Genomic DNA, 19,475 nt, shown 5'->3' with positions numbered 1-19,475 from the left:
ACTTAATAAACACGACGTTCATTTAGTTTTGACTCAATTTATTCACCGTACACCGGCTGAACATGCCGAACATGTAAACACTGTTCCCTCCACAATTCACGTCTGAATACCTGCGCCCACTGCGCATGCGTATACATAATATCCTCGTGTGTGTGTGTGTGTGTGTGTGTGTGTGTGTGTGTGTGTGTGTGTGTGTGTGTGTGTGTGTGTGTGTGTGTGTGTGTTGCCGTAAAGGAAACTGTATCGAACTGTCGTAAAGTGTACAATAGAGGGCAACACAAGTTAACAATCTCCCTCTTCTTTCTTTAAAATAAAAATAAATACATTCAGCCATCCCATAAACCAAGGTCAAAGCAGAAAAGTCCAATTGAAAACAAGGATGTCAAGGATGTCCACCATGTCTTACAAATACAACAGCCCCATCCTGACCAATAACCACCCATGGTCCCTTCCACTCTGTACTGTCAGCGCGTTTGTAATAGACTTTGTCTCCTGTCTCATATCTTTCATCTGTGGGTCTGAGCTGCTTACGTAGTGCTCTCCTTATCCTCTCTGAACATTAAGCTTCAGTGAAAGCTTTCCTAGAAGCATGCAACGCTGATATGTGTTGCCCTATACCTTCCAGTGCAGGTAGTTTATCAATGAATACAGATGGAAGGGGGGGTTCAGAGTCTTGCTCAAGGACACTTGGACACTAACTCTGGGGGGAGCCCGGATTCGAACTGGGAACCTTGCGGTTTCCATCCGGTCACTCTACCCCTGAGCCGTGCCACCCCCGCTGAGGTTAAGGTTAGGAGTAAGATTAGGTTTAACCATTTAAGCATAAATTACTTAGGTTACTTTAGGAATTCCAGGCTTTAGGAAATATGCAGTTCTGCCGTAATTTACGCCCGGTGCAGATTTAGAAGCCCCTATTTATTATATAAATAATTGTTGCATTGTGATGTGTTGTAGGAGCTTGTAGAAAGGCAATTTTTACTTTACATATGGCACTCTGTATGTACGTATCACTGGATTTCACTGGTTCTGGAAAGGTTTCAGCTTGTGTAATAGGTTCTGGGTTACCTTTCGTCGTGGAAATTAGATCCCTCTTTTAGACTATATCCCGTGTGACCTGAATGTGCGTGACATCACGGCCTGCTGCCATGGTATAACTGTCCTGTCACCCCCATAGGGCTACCTGGAGTACGCCCGCGGCCTGCCCATCAACGACACACCTGAAATCTTTGGTCTCCACGACAACGCGGACATCAGCTTCGCCCAGAACGAGACGTTCGCCCTGCTGGGCTCTCTAGTTCGACTCCAGCCCCGAGCCGCGGCCAGCGGGGGCGGGACCAGGGAGGAGGTGTGTGCCTGTTGTACACTGGTGGAAAGCATAACTCATCACCTTTACTCAAGCACTAGTACTTGAGTACATGTACTTTAGTACTTGAGTACATGCTTGAGGTCAGACTTTGGTCAGAATGTAATGAGAGGACGGGAATCTGGCCCCTTGAGATGCAGCATCTCATTTTAGAGGGGGTCGTATACACACCCCGCAACCCGACTACGGATAAGCGGTTGAATGGAGCAGATGAAATGGAGCAGATATAACATTACATACAATACAAATACACAGTATATTATACACAATACACATGTACATGTACAGATATACTTAGCTTGCTCATCCTCTCCCACCCACACCCCCAGCCCTCAACTCATTTGGACAAAGAAATGGAGAACACACACACAGCACAATGACTCGTATAAAAGTCAGAAATGAACAGTAGTACGAGCAGTGTTAATAGCACGAACAGGTTGTTTGGATATGGTGAATACAAGGAAGTCCTGAAGTGGCCGAGAGAGGTAACAGATCCGAGAGAAAGAGGAAGATTGTTCCAGTCAGATGGAGCTTTGTAGTGGAATGACCTGCGTCCAACTTTTCCCAAATATTATTTTGGGATCAGTAAAGTATAGGATGTTGTGTATGTCTAAGAGGATATGGGGGATGTACAGTATATATGGTGTCATATGGAGGGCTGTTGAGATGAACACATTTGAGGTACTTTGAGGTACTTTTCCTTTAAAGAAAGAGTTCACAGGGTGATGACTCCAGTCCAGGTGGTGATGAGGTGCTCACCCAGTTACATCAGAGTTGTGAATGAAGAGGGGTCAAAGGTCAAGCACACTCTTGAAGTCAGTCACTGTGTTTATATCGGCCACATGACGTCTTACAGTGTTTGTAACATTGTAACATTAAAAGTCCATAGACTTGCCTGCTTTAGATGTGGGCCTACGTCATAACTTAAGTGCTCTAAACAAACCAAGTCCATAGACTTGGCTGCCATATGACGTAATCTTCAAAGGCCATGCATTGAAAAAAAGGCTTTAATAGGTTGACGGGGCTATTATTAAGCCAATGAAAAGCCACTATAGACGCCGCCCGGTTTCGACAAAATGTCGAAACCGGGCGTGGCTATAGATAGCCACAGGTTGACACTGTCGGAATACAAAATACTTTCAGTTGGGCATCCGCGGACGAATACATTATTATTAATGTGGGGGTCCTTAACATGACAATGTTTGAGATCGACTGGTTTGAACAACATTAGATAGCAAGCCCAAATGACATGTCCAATTTGGTTCCATTTGTACACTCTCAGAGTTACACATACATTTGGAACCCAAAGGACACTTTGAGACCCACTGGTTTGACCAGAATGGAACAGAGCCTTCATTAGTATCATCGGTAACACCTGTGAAGGAAGTAGGGAAGAGGGCCCGAGTTCTTTCCAAAATGGCGTGCGAGCATAATAACCCATTGGTGGGATCCTTTTTCTGTCAGTTCCACAGATTGGTCCATTGTTGTTGCGTTGGTCTCATAGACTGTAAAAAATAGGTCTCCCTGTCATGTTGTAGATGGTGGAGGAGATAGTGGAAGGCATCGTTGAGCAGATCCCTGGGCCTTTCGATGTCCAGGAGGTGGTGGTTAAATACCCTGTCCTCTACCAAGAGTCCATGAACACGGTACTGATCCAGGAGGTCATCAGGTATAACACCAAACTTACTGTACACTTGTTATTACTAGATGATTGTTTTAACCCATTTAGACCTGTTGCAACAACCTATACGTTGTTGTTATACATTTCAATCCGGATGCTAACTCTGTGTCTCATTAGTTGTTGCTATACATGTAGCAACATAATTATTTTAATTGTATTTTTGAGGAGCGCTAGCCCTACAGGTTTAATGTTTGTTTTTAGTTCAATGTTTGTTTGACAATGAAGGGAAAATATTATGTCATCTTGTCCCTAACACAAACATTAAATGCCATTAACAATAAAGAGAATTTAATGTTTGTTTTACATCACCATTACATCATCATGTATCTAATCATAGCAACATGAGTTAAGATATATTAGCGCCCCTCACTTCACACGGGTGTGATTTTTGACATGAAACTGTTTGAGCCACCACTGATTATAGTGTGTTTTTCAGAAAAGTGATTTAGAAGACATTTTTTTAATCGGCCTCAAATCTTAATGGGTGTTATTTTTTATTGTGTTGTGTTATATGTATTGTTTGTTATGGACCCCAGGAAGAGTAGCTTCTACTTCGGAGGCAGCTAATGGGGATCCATCTGAATAAAGATTGGGTTACAAAGAAAGAATTCAAACATTCCAATGTTGAACATTTACTGTCTGTCTGTCTGTCTGTCTGTCTGTCTGTCTGTCTGTCTGTCTGTCTGGTCTTCCAGGTACAACAGGTTGCTGGGGGTCATCTCTCAGAGTCTCGGGGACATCATCAAGGCTCTGAGGGGTTTGGTGGTGATGTCATCAGAACTGGAGCTGATGACCAGCAGTCTGTTCATTAACGCTGTGCCTGATGTGTGGAAGAGCAAGGCAAGATATGGACACGCGCGCGCACACACACACACACACACACACACACACACACACACACACACACACACACACACACGACACCAGAGCTGGCCCAGTCTAACTTCGAAGAGAGGGGGGCGAATAAACAAGAAAAACAACAAAAGATAGCCTACTTTGGCAGCCCTTGTGCATGCAAATTTCTGTTTAGTATAGCAAACCACAGCATGCAAACCGCCTTTGTTTTAAATGGTCGGCTACGCACCTGACACACACACACACACGTGTGTGTGTGTGTGTGTGTGTGTGTGCGTGTGCGTGCCCTGCCCTCCCCTCCTGCAGGCCTATCCGTCTCTGAAGCCTCTGTCCTCCTGGGTGTGTGACCTGCTCCGGAGGGTGGGCTTCCTGCGGGCGTGGGTCTCCGGAGGCGTCCCCGCCGCCTTCTGGATCAGCGGCTTCTTCTTCCCGCAGGCCTTCCTCACCGGAACCCTGCAGAACTACGCCCGCAGCGCCGCCGTCTCCATCCACACCATCGGCTTCCAGTTCCAGGTCGGTGTCATGATAGTTATGTAACAGTGGCTCCCAAAAGTGGGGTCCGGGGACCCCCCCAGGGGTCCTTTAGGGGAGTCCCCAGCTAAATGATAGTTTGGAACCAAATGGACCCTTATGGGTCTGTAACTCTGAGAGTGTATAAATGGACCCGTTATGGTCCATTTGGTTCCATTTTTTGTATACCCTCTCAGAGTTAAATTAACATTGATTTTACAATATAAATTGGGGGTCTCAGAGATAGAAATGCCATTAAATGGCGGTCCGTAGACTAACGCATGTCAAACTTCAAATTTAACGGGTTGAGAATCACTGCTAGAGCCTCTTAAGGGGGTCTATTGCATATCTCTTCAAATGGGGGTCCGTGGGCTTATTAGTGGCAATTTGGGGGTCCTTGACTTGAAAAAGTCTGGGACTTGCACTGATATTATAATACTAGAGAGACAGCCCCTCATTTCACTGGAAGTTGCTCAATGGAAGACCGACAAAGTCTTCCGGTATAGTACCTCTCTAGCGTTGATATGATTGGTTGGCTCCTATGAGAGTATTAACCCCTCGCATGCTGCTCTTGTGGTATACCTCTACGTACTTCTACGTTGGCTAACCGTTCCGGGGGCTTGGACAGTGTCCGTCGACACAGCTTCCACTTCCAGGTCAGCCATGATGTGTAACACCTGGGAATCCCGCGTGGAAAAGCCACGTTATGCTAACATGTTGACATTTTTATTGTTTGTAAAAGACTTTAACGACAATATCGGTCACAAACTCATGCACAAACAAGCTTATAGCTCTGATTATCACAATTTATTTATTTTTGGAGTGGTGCAACCACTCCAATGTCCGTGTTAATGTGTGTGACTATGTGACTATGAGTACCAGTACTGGGGCAAAAGTGACGCTGTTGTGAGATAGTGCTGCACTGTTGCCTGCTAATGAGAGAGGGGGGGGGGGGGTTGGCAGGGGAGTTGCAACACTCAGTTCATTTTTTATTATTAAAAAAGTTTTTTATGTCTTTATTGATAGGACAGTAGGTTGACAGGAAATGGGGGGGGGAGAGAGAGAGATGTTGACTGACACGCAGCAAAAAAACGTCGGCATCGGGACTCGAACGTGCAACGCGCTGTCAGGCTATAGGTGCACCCCGGACCGCTGCGCCAGCCAGCATGCCTGGGCATTTGTTTTTTGCCCCAAAAATGGGCCACGGCAGATTCAAAGTGGTTTCTTCCTCTCTCTCTCTCTCTCTCTCTCTCCCCCCGTCAGGTGATGGCGAAGACGCCAGGCGAGATGACAGAGCGGCCCAACGTGGGCTGCTACATCCACGGGCTGTTCCTGGAAGGGGCTCGCTGGGACGTGGCGGCGGCGGCGGGTCGGCTGGCCGAGGCCCGGTCCAAAGAGCTCCACGCGGAGATGCCTGTCATCTGGATGATTCCAAAGCCCCTGCGCCAGCCTCCCACCACTGGCGCCTACGTCTGCCCTGTCTACAAAACCCTCACACGCGCTGGTCAGTGCTCGCACAGTAAACGGAACACACAACTGGCCCGTTTTTGGTTCAGAGTTCAGTTACAGTTAGTAGACCTGTTCTGTGGTGGTCAAATGAATAGAGATGGGGAAACCGGCGTTTATAGGGCGTGGACGCCCAGGCGCACACCAATCACACTGATGGCCATTAACTTATTACTGCTCCTCCAAGTCCTGTATAGGAGGCAATCTCTCAGACGAGCCCTCCATCGCCGTCTCCAGTCATCTCGGTTCTCCATACCTGTACATCTGGCCAGCTCTATTTGTGCTTTCTGCACCCTTTAGCACGTCCACCTAGGTAGGTGTGGGACGTCCTCTCGATCGATGCCCGTGTGTTATATAACATAATATACCAGCCCAAACACGGTGAAATAACACGGATTGGCAATTCCGTACTAGAAAGCATAGAAAACTTGAAAATCCCTACATATTACACTACTACGGTTTTGACCGCAACGGAGGCTTTCACTAGTAGTATATGTACGGAATTGCCAAGCTGTGTTATTTCACTGTGTTTGGGTGAGATCAGGTTGACATTATTTACTCTTCTGTGCTATTGGGTTACAACTCGGACAGGGCTGAGTCGGATCAATGGAACTTTAGCTCGCTCGGTGGTGGCTCTTGTGGCTCAAGTTCGCTCGAGACGGTGGTCTGGTGGTGAAGATTTCAGTGTAATGTGTTCAGGTTTTCTAGTAGTTTATGTACGTAATTGCCATTGCCAAACCGTGTTATTTCGCCATGTTTGGGTGAGATATCCAGGGAACCGTCACATGGTGAAAGGGACATCATCACTGCTGTTTCTAATTCTGTCTTCAACAGGGACGCTGTCTACCACCGGTCATTCCACCAACTATGTGATGGCTGTGGAACTGCCTACCGATCTCCCTCCGGGACACTGGATCAAACGGGGAGTGGCCCTCTTCTGTGCACTGGACAACTGACACACACACACACACACACACACACACACACACACACACACACACACCTTCACACCAGCGGGGGTATTCTGCTTCCACGTGCTGAGAACGGGGTGGGGTTCAACGCTGTGCCTGTGGCGAGGCGTTACCGCCGCGTCCGCCACTGCGGCAGGAGGCGGAGCCAATACAAAGCCGCTGCTGCAGGAGGCGGAGCCAACACAGAGGTGAGAGACGTTCAACTGTTCCGGTTGCCGCTGTGCGGTGAGTGACACAAAGCAGCAGCCAACCAGAAGCACCATGTGGTCTGAAACAGGACTCAAGTATACACACTTGAACCTTGATTTTAAAAATAAAATATTTTTATATCAATACTTTGTCTATAATCACAAAATAAGTAAGCGTGTGGAACAGGGGCTAATTATTTTTCAGTAATCACCAACTCGAAAAGATTGCTAGTCATTCAAATTAAGTTAAATTAACATTGTGGATGTTAATGTGTACGTCATGTCTGTTATCTCTACATGTATGTGAGACACCTCCCAAGTTAGATTCTTGCATGTATGGAGTTATATTTGTAGTGTGTATACAGTGCATAAGAAATACTGACACTTGTCATCTTGAATGAAAAAAAATTGAGTAGTTCTGTGATCAACATCAGCTGTGTTTGGAGGAACGTGCAGCAATGGGAATCAAACAGGTGAATGAAATCAAGATTATTTTTTTTCCAGTTTGGTTAACTTATGGACTTTTGATATAAAAATACAGCAAATTTGAAAATGTCCCATTGTTTTGGCATAGATTGTTAAGTATGGCCCTATGATGACGGATATGCTCTAAAAGTGTGGAGGAAAAAAAACAAAATTTTAATTTCTCTACGTACAAAACTATTGTGCAAACAATGACCACAATCATGAAAACGGTTAGGGTTTTCTAACTTTTCTATGCTCCGATATTCATTTGGGGATTCTCCTCAGCCTCAGTTTGGCATGAAAGGTGGTGTCGATGGCTGATTTAAGTCACTTTCAACCTGGCGTCTCTGTTTTGGGTATGTCTTTATACGCACAATAAGTAGCTAAATAAATACATTTACACGTTTTTATTTGTATAAAATAGTTTGTGTGTTTTAAGCAGTCACACCAGGCCTTTCAAACTAATTAGACACTGAGCTGGACGTCATGATGCCACACCTGTTGCCACTGCCAGTGGTGAAAAGTAACTAATCACATTTAAGTAAAATTTTTAGGTACTTTTACTTTACTGGAGTATTTCAAAATGTCAATACTTTTACTTCTACTCCACTACATCTCAGAGGCAAATATTGTACTTTTACTCCACTACTATTATTTGAAAACTTCAGTGACTATATAACCTTTTAGATTTTGATTATTATCACAAAACATATACATTATCCACTATATTTCGGTCATTTGAAAATAGCTGATCTACAAGCTCACAATGCGTCGAGCTTGTAGATCTGCTATTTTGAAAATATTTCTATAGGCTACATTTGACAATTTGAATTGAGATAGGGCATATTCTGCACAATGAGTACTTTAAGTACATTTTGATGCCAATACTTTTGTACTTTTAATCAAGTAAATTCTGAATTCTGGGCATTTACTTTGGAGTATTTCTATATTGCAGTATTGATACTTTTACTCATTTGTGTACGACAGTACTCCTTTACGGTAATGTACTCTCTGAGGGATAGCATGCGCAGTGGGCGCAGATAATCAAATGTGAATTGTGGAGGGAACAGCATTTGCATGTGGAGCCGGTGTACGGTGAATAAAGTGATCTACAACTGAATAAACGTGGTGTCTATTAAGACCTGATCAACATTGGTAGCAGAGGATGGTTTGCTCTTAGTCAAGAGCAGGCAGACAAAATGATGAAGACAGAATATTCCAGTTCCAGACCATTTCGTTTTGGAGATGGTATATTCCACCAGAAAAGTGAAACTACCTGCCAAAATAGGACACACAAAATGTCACATTGAGACAGAAGTGGTCAATGCTGACATTCCACTGTTACCTAGTAAATCTTCACTGAAGAAGGCAGGAACAGTTTTAGACATGGAGAATGACAGAGCAGTAATGTTTAATTCCTCTTGACTTCACTAGCTCAGGACACTACTGTGTGGACATAAGAGAGTCAAGAGACAAAGATGACACAACACAGCGAATGAAAGATGACGTGATACACGCAGCGACAGCTGAAGATGAAGTCCTGACTGTGACGGAAAACATGTCTTCAGCCGAAAAGCGCAAAGTCCTTCTCAAGCTACACAAACAGTTTGGCCACGCATCTGCAGACAGGCTGCAGAGGCTAATCCAGAGCTTGGGAAACAAGGACAAGACAAGACAAGGAATGCCTCACTATTTTGCAACAAATAGTACATGATTGTGACATATGTCAGAGATAGAGCAAAACGAAGCCGAAGCCAGCTGTTGGTCTGCCTCTAACTTCAGAGTATAATGAAACGGTGGTGGTGGACCTGCACGAGTTGGAACCAGGAGTATGGTATCTACATGTGATTGACCAATTCACACGCTTCAGCGCAGGAAGTATTGTGAAAACGAAGAAAGCCTCTGAAACAGTCAACTCCCTCATCCACACATGGATAAGTGTTCACGGTCCCCCTCGGATTCTGTACAGCGACAAATGGTGGGGAGTTCAATAACGCAGAGTTCAGAGATATGGCGGAAAACTTCAACATGGAGACGAGGACAACAGCAGGATACAGTCCCTGGAGCAACGGGCTGTTGGGAAGACATAATCAGACTCTCCTGAAGGTGAGACAGGAAAACGGATGTGACTGGCACACTGCCCTAGACTGGGGTCTTATGGCTAAGAACTGTATGCAGTGTTCATGGTTATATCCCTCATCAACTGGTATTAGAACTGTATGCACAGTGTTCATGGTTATATCCCTCATCAACTGGTATTAGAACTGTATGCACAGTGTTCATGGTTATATCCCTCATCAACTGGTATTTGAACTGTGTGCACAGTGGTCATGGTTATAGCCCTAATCAACTGGTATTAGAACTGTATGCACAGTGTTCATGGTTATAGCCCTCATCAACTGGTATTTGGTATTAATTGATAGACTACTACTGCAGTAGAAGGCACTACAGTAAGTGCAAGGGTGTAGGACAACACATATCAGCGGTGCATGCTTCTAGGAAAGCTTTCACTGAAGCTTAATGTTCAGAGAGGATAAGGAGAGCACTACGTAAGCAGCTCAGACCCACAGATGAAAAATATGAGACAGGAGACAAAGTCTATTACAAACGCGCTGACAGTACAGAGCGGAAGGGACCATGGGTGGTTATTGGTCAGGATGGGGCTGTTGTATTTGTAAGACATGGTGGTATCCTTGTTGTGTGTGTTATTAAGCCTTAAATGATACAAACATGTGGTCAAGATGAGGTTCTCAATGGCACAAACAGTGAGACAATGGTACAGAACCAAGCAGCAGATAGTGAAAACACAGATAGTAGTGAACAGAACCACAGGTAGCTCATTTACTGAACAAAACGCAGACAACGAACAGGAAAGTGACAGGGAGTCCAATGCAGGAGAGGGAGCACATACATTAGTGACTCAAAATGATGTGACACAAACTGAAATGGAGCACAATGTCTGTGATGATAACCCTGTTATTTCTGCAAGCGTCAAGGTAAAAACAGGACAGACTGTAACTTTTATGAAAAGAGGTGAAAGTGTTCCATGTAGAGCTAAAGTCCTAAATAGGGCAGGCAAAGCCACTAACTATATAGAACATACTGTAACTCTGCTCATGAGGCTATTGATTCAGTTCATTCATGCAGTTTCCTTTAACAGACAACAGATACGTCAATATACAGTATATCAAACGCTCCCTCAGTCCTTCAAGTCACTTTGAGTCTTTCAGTCCAGATTCTTGCACTGGTAGACTGACACTTCTCTCAGGGTTCGGGGACTTTCCCACGGCACTGGCGGTGCCGACATCTTCTCTTTTAACCATTTCCTTCAGGGTGGTCCTCGAGTGCCAGCCTTGTTTTTGGGCAAACATGTAAACGCGTCCAAACAAGACCAGGAAACATCTCCATCAGGTCGAGATGAGCTACCTCCGCAGCACTGTAAACAGAGAGAGCAGTGGTCACTCAAGTAAGTCTCATTATATTCTGTAATAACACAGCAATATCACTGTCTGCAACGCCACATACTGCATGGGGTAACCGTAAACCTGCACAAGGAATTGCAAATAAACACCCTGACAATGGGTTGATTGATTCCTTGGTAGTACATTTATATTTTACTGTACATGCCAAGTACCTTTGTATCATTGTTCTAAAATTCACTGATAAATAGAGAACAGAGAACATTTTGTTTCGACAGCAAAGGAAGTGCTCCAGGACGATGGAGTGCTCCACACAGTCCACACATAATAACCAGTATAAGACCCTGAGGTCGCGTGTACGCATCCGCCTGGAGGGAGGGCAGAATCCGTTTTACCGGCCCGGCCTGCCGGCCGGTAAACAGGGCCGGCCGGTCCTTAAAAGGGCCGGCCCGGCCCTTTTAGGACCGGCCGGCCCTTTTTAGGACCGGCCGGCCCTGTCTACCGGCCGGCAGGCCGGGACGGTAAAACGGATTCTGCCCTTGCTGGCCTGCACGGGAGTGATTTATTGATCCCACTCCTGCCCGCTCCCGTGGAATTTCAGCCCATTCCCTCCCGTGCCCGCAATGATTTTATTATTATTATTATTGTTGTGTCACATGCATGCCGCACATGCATGCCGGGTGGAGAGAGAGAGAGAGAGACTGCGTGTTAAAAACCCCATTGTGGGGAAAAGGAACTCGATCCACGCATGCACTTCTCAGAGTGATTAGCCTACTAATGATTATAGTAAAACTATACCTAAATCTAACCCTAACCCTAACCTTAACCTCAGTAAAGCTATACCTAAACCTAACCCTAACCTTAACCTCAGTAAAACGATACCTAAACCTAACCCTAACCTTAACCTCAGTAAAACGATACTTAAACCTAACCTCAGTAAAACGAATGCAGTGGCTGGGGGGGCGTTTCCAAGAGCCCTGGCGACCGACCGTCAAACTTACTGACCGCAATATCGGTCGGCTCAAATGGATTTCGCCCTTGCTGTCCACTCTCTCTCTCCTCCTCCTTAACTCCGCCTCTCCTTTCTCACAGTCGGGCCATGCTGCCTGCCTTGTGTGTGTTGTGTTTGACCATGGGTGTAGGGCGGGCCAAAAAGCCAAACTAACCAATCACGTATCGATTCTTCTAAAAAAAACGTTCAGTAACGTCATTTTGACCAATCCCTACCTACCCCTCTGATCACAGAGCAGTGTGAGAGCACGTTGCTTTACTGTTCACAACGGGGGGACGGACGGACGGACGGACGTATGGACGGACGGACGGACGGACGGGCACTGTGCTGCAGCAACACTGCCTGAATTGAATTGAAATTGACTGTGGCTGGCCTGGCCTGAACTTAGGAAAAAAGGCCACTAGGAGGCAGGCCATACCGGGCCTGGCATGTACTTTTAAATAACCATAACTTGCTCAGTTTGGTTTGTTATAAATGTCAGAGACATCCGCATACTTATATGCTTTTATACGACGTTCATATAAAAAACTAAATGAAGCAGATAAGTGTCCTTAATCATAGCCACATTGACAACGTTTGTAATTAACCAACCCGTTTGTAAATCCGTCAAGATTTGAGCGAGTTATGACTGTTTTTGTTTGAGCTGCCTAGAACATACTGTACGGTAGCCCCGAAGCAAGATGGCCGCCGGGTGAACTACGTCAAGACTTCGACTTGAGCCATCTAGCCTTTATTTATCATAGATATATAAAGGCTAGATGGCTCCCTTGGGTCATCAGAGATCCTAATTGTGTGCCAAATTGTAGGCTATGCTTCTATGAGATTCTATTCAGATTATTTGGGCCATCCCTTCTAGGATGTCTTAGGGTGACCCAAAAGGGACATGCGTGCCAAATTCTATGCTTTTTGGAGATTATTTTGGTGTCTTTTTTTTTGTAATTAATAATTTTTATTGATTTTTTACATTTTTTCGCCACCCCTTCTGGTATGTTTTAGAATGACATCACATTCCATGCTTTTATCCACCGCATAACGATTTGGCAATTTTCTAACGATAATATCCTCTACTAAAATGTGGTGGAAAGCCTGGTGAGGCGAGGTTAACTAAAATGCAGTCTCGGATATTACTCTAAGATATTTCCGTATACCAAATTGTCCCTCTCGGCTCGCCGTACTGCCTCATCATCATCAGTGACGAGCCAGCTAGCCCAGCTGCTAAGTTGCTACAAACAGTAAACATGGCTGCTGACGTTCAGAGCGCCGCCGTGGTGACGGCAGCAGAGGAGGATGAAGACAACATTCTGTACGATCTGCTCATCAACACGGAGTGGCCTCCAGAGTTGGACACTCAGGTGGGTCAGAGCGACGCTTCCCGAGCTCCACGTTGCGCCGTGGAGTGCGTGGGGAGACGTCGGAGGAGCGTGTTACATGCATGTTTGCTGGAAGCAGGTCTCCGACAGACAGTCAATGGCGGAACCTGGACTTTAGCAGTTGTGCCATTTTACAACCCCGCACATCTCTACATAAACGTTCAGGTTTCAAACACAAAGTGCTCACCCCCAGAGCTACGGATGTTAGGACTCTCCTCGAGTGGTGTAGAAGTACCCGTATCGTCCCTTTTGTTCAATAAAAAGCATTTTAAAATCGCTGGCCATTTCCCCCTCATAAAGTTATAATGGAATCAGAGTGCAAAACACCTCCCCAACCGATAGGGGCGCCTAGTTGAACGCATAAGACGAAAACAATTAGACAATGGCCACCGACATGATTAAAATGCTTTTTATTGAGCTACAGTGAAGAAACGGGTACTTACACCCAATCGAGGAGATTCCTAACATCCGTAGCTCTGGGGTGATACCTTTATATTTGTAACCTGAACGTTTATGTAGATGTGCGGCTTGTTAATGGAGGAAGTGCGTAGGACAGGCTAAAGTTTTGTTTATATACTCCTGGCTGTCAGTTGGATTTACCGAGATGGCCACGTCGCACTTTAATGACAATCATTCATCATCACAAGTTCAAATTAGTTTTTCAAGTCTTTTTCATATCCATCATGTATTTGCGACACCAGTTGATGACATTTAGCCTCTCAGACCTAAAACTAAATAACCTTTTGGTGTCGTTGGATAAGATTTTTGTCCACTATTCCATTCTGTATTAATGTTGGTACCATTAGAAGAGATAACAGGCACATGTTGATCAAAATAACAATTCTTCTACATCCTCCAATTGTGTAGACCTCTTGTAAATTAAGTAAGGCAGGTGTTTAACAACAATTGAACTCTTGAGAGCGTAAAAGGAAACCAAATGGACCCAAGTATCTAATCACTTATTAATAAGGGTCCATTTGTTTGCCAACTCTCTATCATTTAGCTGGGGACCACCGGGAACCCTCACAAGGACCACTGCAGGTTGACCACTGCATTAATATGAAACACAACATCTTTTTAAATTATTTGTAAATTAATTATGACAAATAAATTTTGTCTCCCCCCTGTGTACAATAAAACAAAAAATACATTTGGATATTAAATCCGGTGTCACAATGCTTCGTCTCTCTCTCTCGACTAAAAAGCAAATGGTAGATCTTTCTTTTCCTCGGATCGAGACAGCTCGCGCGACAGGTTAAATCATTAGGCTTTATACTTGGCTAAAAGTACTAAGTTTACATCAATCTGAATAATAAAGTCTTGATGTTGTTTTCCCCTCCATGTTTATTAAATATAAGAAATTATTTGTTTCCCCTCTATGTTTATTAAATATAAGAAATGACTTGTGTTTAACTTATACTTCCCACATAATAGGCTAGTAAATAACATGTATGTGGGTGCGGTCAGGGCTCGACGCTTAGCATTTTTCCAAGTAGCACGTGTGCGCCTAAGTTGAAAAATCTAGTAGCACACAAATTATTTTAGGAGCACGATGAAAAATGATGTATTTTTAAGGGGCGCTAGCCCCTCCTATATACAGCCTTTGTCCCCACACATCTCAAAATGAGCCATTGACGATCAACAGAGAAATTTCGTCAAATTTCTGCTAAATATGACATAAATTAAACGCCATTGACATTGAAGGGAAAATGTATGTCATATGTAAACGAGCAAATCAGCTAATCAATCACAGGCAACAGGCATTCTGATTGGCCAGTATGAGATGATATCTGATGTATGATGACAAGAGCGCCCCTCACTTAACATGGGTGTGATTTTTCTTTAATGAAGTGATATGAGGTAGGGGTGGAAATAATGTCAAAATATTATATCACTATCTTTTCAGCAATTATCACAAAATAGTGATATTCATCATATCATTGTTTTGTTTGTTTTCATATAATATATATAATCAATTTGTTTTATGCTAATACTTTGTAGATCGATAGTAGCTCTGTTCCATTCCATACCTCTAATACGTGCAACACATTAGAGCTATGGACCAGAGCTAGATAGATAATATGTTGCTCATGGATGGATAGACAGGCTATCCGTTTTTATCCTGCTGTTCTATCATGTTAGTGTGACATTCAGACAGTGCAGAGGCTGCTCGATGGTGAATTAGTATTGTAACATTCTCCTTGGCTTTGACTGACTGACTGATATTAATACGGTAATCCAGCCAGTTCGGTCATTCGCATTATCATTTACGCTGGGCACACGCTTTTGTAAGCAAACGCTAAACAAGGGTTGTTTTTGATAAACATCAATACGTCCACTCCATGTGTGTGCGCGCGCGTGCGTGCACGGCTGCACGCTGTTTCACCCGCGTTTGGTTAAAAGTAAGATACGTTTGAACTTTGAACATTACAAACAAACTTTGCAAGCAATTCCTTCTGAATCTGTGCTATCATGCTAATGCTATCCCGTTGAGTTCGCTCTGACTTCTTTTCTGTCTGCCGCTGACAGGGAAGAGCACTGAGCAGCAACACAGGGAGGGGAGGGGCGGTGGGAGCAAAGGGGACAGATCTTCAAATGAACGTTGTTAGCTTGTAGCTCTTCTCTTTTTGGCGAACGACACCGCCGTTCAGAAATATAAATTTAGGTATAGAACCACGACTATAGAATGTGCACTTGCTGTAGACAGAGACTTGTCTTTATCACGATTGAATGGTCAAATCCTGTAGTCGCACCTGTGCTACAAATTTAATTTTACAACTTGCACAGTGATAGTCGCAAATGCGAGTACCTAGTCGCACTGTCGAGCCCTGGGTGCGGTTATAAATATTACTGTGTCACAGTTCGTTCATTCAACATACAATGATTATTACTACGTAATAAGCCGAGGCGGGGTCGGCGAAAGGGCCTTTCTGTGTGGAGTTTGCATGTTCTCCCCGTGTCTCCCTAGTTACCTATCCTCACAAAAACATGCAGTAATCCTGGTCTCTCAGCTGCCTCCCCCTGGCCAGCCAGGGCGCCTGATGGAGGGTAAAGGAACTGGTCGGAATAACGTGTTCCTCCCACGCACTATGTCCTACCGGGGGAAACCCCCCTCCTGGCAGGTGAAAAGAAGCAGCTTGGACTCCTCATGCATAGAATGAAACATGAGTTCAGTCCGTTGCCATCCCCAGGTTGGCAGAGGAAGTGTAGTGCCCAGGATTGCATTAGATAATTGACTAGTGATTTAACCTTTTGTTTTAACCAAAACATATCACTTACACTTTTTAATCAAATAAAATAAATCATAATAAAGTATCAATCATCATATAAGTTAGTGCACAGTAATCATCTTCAGTGTTAATCTAATAGTTATTTGATTTGACATTGTGTACAAATGAATGGAAACCAAATTGACCGATAATCATATAGACTCATTTCTGGGAAAATAGAGCGTCGCAGTCCCGCCCCCTTTCATGACGACGCCAGGCCCAGGAAATAGTTCCCAATGCATTTTTCCTCATAGACATTTCAAAACGTATTTATTTAAATACCTTTTAAGCGTAGTACAAAATTAACAGGGATTTATTTTCCGGGTCTCTCGAGGAGGCGGGAGTTGTTCAGTTCTTTGGCACACGTCCATGCCATTGTGCGACAAAGTGTGAATCTGTTTTAAAGGTTCCATTTGGCTCCATTTGTTTTAGTATAGGTCTACACTCCATTTGTGCACTCTCTGACTGTTTAATATTTGATGTATGACATTTTACATCTTGATAAATAACTTTGTAATTTATTTGCAGCTACGAGGACACAAGGAGCAGAGCTCCTCCGTCATTGCAAAAGCGGTGACAGGTAAGAGCTGAATGACTAGTACTTTATGGGTGCGTTCTGGGGATGGACTCAGTTTTTGAGTGCATGCTGGGCGATCACGTCGCAGAGCACACCGAGTGTGGCTTATTTACACACTTTAAACAGAACCTTTTTCCCTGGGCCAGCGATGCACGCAGCATGAGTGCACATGCAGTGGACAGAGAGAGAGAGAGTATACAGTCAGACAGGCTGGCACACAATCACACACTGATTGAATATTTTATTAACATTTGCATTAACAACAAAAAAAGCACAGACAGTACACACACACACACACACACACACACACACACACACACACACACACACACACACACACACACACACACACACACACAGTAGCCTACGGGTCTTCTCGGATAAACTCAGACATTACACATAATGATCGACAGACCCGAGATCTGAGGGGGATACGTCCGATTCCGACCCTACCAGGTGAAGAGCTCTACCTGGAACTACTGTACAAAATTCCAGATGGGGGTCGGGCCGGTCGGCGGCCAAATACATATCATTTTGGGGTTCCTTGACATGAAAATGTTTGAGAACCACTGTCATAGAAACATGGATTTTTCAGAAAACTGTCAGGATTTAGAAGGCGTTTGTAGAATCGTCCTCTGGTCTAAATGGGCTAAGCAGTTAATGCGTTAAAGCCTTGGCCAAGGTAAATGATGAACACTTGTATGGTGATGTCCTAAATGCTTGCTTTGCTGGCTTAGCTTTCGCCACCCGGCGAGTGCTCAGGACAACGCAGTGATCCACGCACACTGGACAACCTTCTGAGTAGGGTCGTTCAGTGTGGCGCACTCGGCACACCTGGGGTGCGCAGCACACCGGATCTTCGAACGACAGCACACTGAATAAACGGACGAAAAGAGGGCACACCAGTGCGCTCATTGTGGACTTCTGAACGCACCCTACATAGTTGTATGTGCTAGCTTTGTTGTTCACACGTTTGTGGACTTAAAATAGTTTGCAATAATTAAAAGTTCATACCATTTGTGTGTTGCAGGGCCCTTCCGTTTCTTCCTTCACTATTTGTGGTACAGGTGAGTCACATTTCATTGTGTTATTATCATCAGCTTCACCAAGTTCCCGACCGGACGTGATTTTTGTCCTGGCACAAGTTCAATTTCAAGCTTTGGCGTACGCACGGTTGATAAATGAGGGCCATAGTAACATAGTAACATAGTTCCATAATGACATTGCTGTTCCTTGGAGTGGTTGCACCACTCAAAAAAGTATGACATTTATTTGTCATATCTGCCCTGTGCAATTTTGTATTACGAACCATAAAAGGCAAACAAACAAAATAAAATTGTTAATCGCAATGATTTGTGTGAAAATTAATCGTCTGCTTCGTAATCGTGACCGACCTGGCGGAGTGTTCAGTACATTTATTGTGTCTTTGTGCTCATTGGCTGCCCGCTCTGTGTCTCTGCGCTGATTAGCTGACTGTCGTGTGAGTTTAGGTGCTGCCACACTATCAACAGAGCCGCGCACGTTTTCGGCTGCACACAGCTTAAAAACCGGGTTTTTAGACAGCTCGTGGATGGAGAAAAAAAAGCTCCACTTCCGCGGACGACTTGTGCGACGGCCAGATTCCCGGAAGCGGTGGAGCTTAATTCCCATCCACCAGCTGTCTAAAAACCTGCTGCGCACACGCATCACAGCTTCTTCTGTCCGTGGCGCAAAACCGTTTTGCGCTTAGGTGTGGAAAGGGCTTCTCTGTGTTCATTGGTTGACTGCTTCGTGTGTCTCTGTGCTCATTGGCTGATCTCAGTCCCTCCAGCTCGTTCCTGCCTCCCGGGTTGGTCCGCCTGGCCAGCAAGCAGATCAACTGGCAGCTGGTGCTGGGAAGGTACTGTACAGTGCACGCACGCACGCACGCACGCACACACACACACACACACACACACACACACACACACACACACACACACACACACACAGTGTTGATTTAAACAGCAAATCTTTATTTTAGTTTTAGTCATAGTCTTTTCAATAGTTTTCATTTAGTTTTATTCACCTGGGACAATTTAGTGTTAGTCTAGTTTTAGTTGACTAAATGTCATAAAATTGTAGTCGACTAAATCTACAGTTGATTTAGTCGACTACAATGTATCTTTGGTGGGCCTTGATGCTGTCTTAATGACTGGTTTTACACTGAAAATAGCTGATTGCAGCGTTGATCTAGCGTAGATCTGCTAATTTGCAGTTCTGCTATTTTGTAGATCTGGCTGTCAGTAATTTAATTAAGTTTTAGTCACA

The 19,475-nt window shown here is 44.4% G+C and overlaps 2 protein-coding genes across 3 annotated transcripts in view; both read left to right on the top strand.

Moving 5' to 3' along the window:
* dnah1 (dynein, axonemal, heavy chain 1) overlaps positions 1-6,871 on the top strand; it is a gene marked incomplete at both ends in the record, with an annotated part of 92,162 nt that extends 85,291 nt beyond the window's left edge. Inside the window, 6 exons of the mRNA XM_080784242.1 lie at positions 1,175-1,345; positions 2,902-3,032; positions 3,740-3,884; positions 4,206-4,412; positions 5,673-5,913; positions 6,750-6,871. Coding sequence (XP_080640368.1) covers positions 1,175-1,345; positions 2,902-3,032; positions 3,740-3,884; positions 4,206-4,412; positions 5,673-5,913; positions 6,750-6,871 — 1,017 coding nt within the window. The remainder of the gene's footprint in view (positions 1-1,174; positions 1,346-2,901; positions 3,033-3,739; positions 3,885-4,205; positions 4,413-5,672; positions 5,914-6,749) is intronic.
* A 6,332-nt stretch (positions 6,872-13,203) lies between these two features.
* The window catches only part of LOC308329395 (NBAS subunit of NRZ tethering complex-like), a 113,159-nt gene continuing 106,887 nt past the window's right edge, over positions 13,204-19,475 (top strand). For both annotated transcript variants that reach the window (XM_080783663.1, XM_080783662.1), the window contains exons 1-4: positions 13,204-13,322; positions 17,138-17,189; positions 18,217-18,253; positions 18,988-19,065. In XM_080783663.1, coding sequence (XP_080639789.1) covers positions 13,209-13,322; positions 17,138-17,189; positions 18,217-18,253; positions 18,988-19,065 — 281 coding nt within the window. In that variant the 5' untranslated portion in view covers positions 13,204-13,208. The remainder of the gene's footprint in view (positions 13,323-17,137; positions 17,190-18,216; positions 18,254-18,987; positions 19,066-19,475) is intronic.

This window comes from Protomyctophum bolini (assembly GCF_963924005.1).
Source record: "Protomyctophum bolini genome assembly, chromosome: 15".
Lineage (NCBI taxonomy): Eukaryota > Metazoa > Chordata > Actinopteri > Myctophiformes > Myctophidae > Protomyctophum > Protomyctophum bolini.
Note: the sequence above shows the minus strand (reverse complement) of the source record. Positions and strands in the feature narration are given on the sequence as shown.